The sequence below is a fragment of the Sciurus vulgaris genome (genome assembly GCF_902686455.1).
Source record: "Sciurus vulgaris genome assembly, chromosome: 11".
NCBI classification, from domain to species: Eukaryota; Metazoa; Chordata; class Mammalia; order Rodentia; family Sciuridae; genus Sciurus; species Sciurus vulgaris.
The window spans coordinates 22,353,108-22,356,251 of record NC_136472.1 but is presented as its reverse complement, the minus strand read 5'-3'; the positions used below and the strand labels follow the sequence as shown (position 1 = coordinate 22,356,251).

General features: G+C 32.3%; 1 protein-coding gene across 1 annotated transcript; it reads right to left on the bottom strand.

The window, feature by feature from the left end:
• Positions 1 to 516: 516 nt before the first annotated feature.
• On the bottom strand, positions 517 to 2,159 carry LOC306639080 (olfactory receptor 4P4-like). The gene has a single exon (XM_079102514.1). The coding sequence runs from the start codon at positions 2,055 to 2,057 to the stop codon at positions 1,128 to 1,130; it is 930 nt and encodes a 309-aa protein (XP_078958640.1). The 5' UTR covers positions 2,058 to 2,159; the 3' UTR covers positions 517 to 1,127.
• Between the last annotated feature and the right edge of the window lie 985 nt (positions 2,160 to 3,144).

Here is a 3,144-nt window from a genome sequence, read left to right as displayed (position 1 = left end):
GGTGTAACTTTTTTTTAACATAAATTTATTTTTAGAGCCAAATTCATTAGAAGTTATAGAGATTTCCTATATATACTTTACCCTACACATGCACAGCCCTTCAAAATTGATTTAATTGACTAAGAATATGCATGTAAGTTTCCTCCATGTCTTTTTATGCCTTGATGACCCATTGTATATTAGCATTGAATAACAATCCATTCATTTTTGTTTTGGTTTTGGTTTTTAAGGTTGTTTGTTCACAGAAATCAATGAAAGACAAATTTGATTCTTCCAATTTGGGGCAATTACAAAGAAGGATACTATAAATATAATTATTCATAAGTTAATTTGCTCATATTCTAAAATTAATTTGTTTCTAAAGCAGTTCTTGTCTTTGTTGTTTTTCTTTCACAGAACCATTAAAGGTCTTTGAATGAGACTCAATGGTCTGATTTGTTCATCTGATTTAGCTATGAATGGATAGGAAAACACATTTTATAAAATGTTCCTTAGGTTTATGGAAAACTAATTTGGGATAATAGGTACAATGCCACTAAGAGTATTTTCTTCCTTAACAATTATTGCCTTCTTCCTTTCACTAGTTATTTGTATTCTTTCCACTGAAATTCAGGAAATTTGATCACCTAAATCCACTTTATTACATATTCCAATGCACTTATTTCATTGTTGCCCAACTAATTGCTGAATGCTACTCTATGAGGTGCATGTGAATACCCTACGAGAAAGTTAAAGATAGCGTTTCAATAACATATTTAAATTTTTCTATTACCCAAAAAATATGTATCATTTTATGTTCCAAACCAATGCCCACATTTTTTAAAACATATCATTTAAAACATTTTTATAATATAACTTACTGCTCAAGCACCACCTTACTTGCTTTGGCTCAGATACTTTTTATACAAGTAACTGCAACTATTTCATCTCAAAAATCAACAAAATTAAGATTCCAACATTTTTGCTAGGTCTGATTAATATTTCATTACATATTCCTTTAAAGGTCTAAATCCTATGGCCATCATTCATTCTGTTAAAGATCTATGACAGAGTTTCTAGCTACTTAATTCATATCTAGTTTTTTTTTTATTTTACAAGTGAATAGTTGATGATTTTTTTTTAATTAACTATGTTTCCTTTGAGAACAGAATATGACACCAAACTTTTCTCACAGCATTTTTCATCTCAGTATTTCTCAAAGTGTATATCAAGGGATTCAACATGGGAGCGATGATTGTGTAAAATAATGCAAGCACTTTATCCTCAGGGAAAGCAGTAGGAGGTCTAAGGTAGGAAAAGATTGCTGGCATAAAAAATAAGACTACTACTGAGATATGAGATGCACAGGTAGAGAGGGCTTTACGTCTTCCTTCAGCTGAGTGATTCCTTAAAGTGAACAAAATAACAGCATAAGAGAGAAATAAAATAACAAATATGACTAATAGGATCACTCCTGAACTGACAACCACAAGGACACCAATCACATAGGTATCTGTACAGGCGATTTTTAACAAAGGAAAAATATCACAAAAGTAGTGATCGATTTCATTTGGACCACAGAAAGGCAAGTGCATTGTCATAGATAATTGAGGAAAAGAATGGGCAGCCCCACCAACCCAGGCAGCTAAAATTAGGAAGTTGCATTTTGTCCTGTTCATGATCATCATGTAGTGGAGAGGTCTGCAGATGGCAATGTAGCGATCAAAAGCCATGGTCGTAATAATGAAGATCTCAATGCTGCCAAAGAAGTGTGTGGTAAAGACCTGGAACATACAATAACCATAGGAAATGGTTTTGGTCCCCTCTAGTAGGTCACTGATCAATTTGTGTGTAACACTGGAGGTATAGCAGATATCCAGAAATGATAACTGGCTAAGGAAATAGTACATGGGTTGGTGGAAAAGAGGGCTGCATAGAATGGAAATGAGAATCAGAGAGTTTCCTACCAGCAGGGCAACAAAACAGAGTAAGAACAGCACGAAGCAAAATATTTGCACATTCTTGTTATCAGAAAGCCCCAGAAGAATGAATTCTGAGATGTTTCTCTGGATTTCCATATATTAAGTTGGGTAAGTAATTCCACAAATAAATTTAATATCTGAAAGACAGAAAGAAACCAGAAATTTAAGTGAAAAAGAAGCAACCTGATTACCATACTACAAAATGCACTAAAAATTAAATTAACATGCATGGAATCATAAGATTAAGTAACCTTGATTCATTGAAAAATGCTGTTTCTTATTTATTATGTCTTGTATAAATATGGAATGGGTTAGCAGTAATAATTGTATATTTTACTCAATTTTACATGTAATTATTTAAAAATATTTCAATATATTTTGAAAATTAAAAACATTGACATTCACATAATTAAAGTAAAATCTGAATTGTTCTAATAGAAGAAAAATTTTAAATGATATGACTTTCCTTTTAGCATAAATATGAAAGGAAAAATAGAAAATTCAAGTGAGAATTATTATAATTGAAACAAGTAAGATTTTGTTGCCAATGATGATGGTAAGTAAAGAAACCTCTTAAGAAAATTAAAACTGTAAAATGAAGAAATAAAGGATATTAAACAATGCTGAAGAAGTAAGGACAGTGGCAGCACAGAGGGTACCCACCAGGAAGAAGGAAAAATGAACTGACCAATGGGATCCTCAAGCTGACTGTCGGACTCTCCAGGCCTCGTTTTCCTCATCTGCACCAAGACAACATTGCAGAATTCAGAATGCAATGATGAATCCATGGAATGTTGTGAAATCCCCAAGTGACAAGCGAGTTTGATGATCCATAGCTATTCAGCTCCTACACTTTTTCCTCTTTAAGTTTGTAGTTCAGCAGCTAATGAAGTCGGGATGCACACACATAAATAGAAAATAACACAGGGTTAGCACAATGTGAATTTAATGAATGTGATCAGGTAAACCTCAATATTGATATTGTGTTTGTAAATAATAGTAAGATAGACTACTGAGAGGTTATTCTAGGGCATTTCTTAAAACTACTCAATTTTTTTCCTCTTTCTTTCTTTCTTTCTTTCTTTCTTTCTTTCTTTCTTTCTTTCTTTCTTTCTTTCTGTTTTTACTTGTTTATACCTTCAAACATATAGCTAAATGATTCCTTTATTTTGGGGAGTATCAA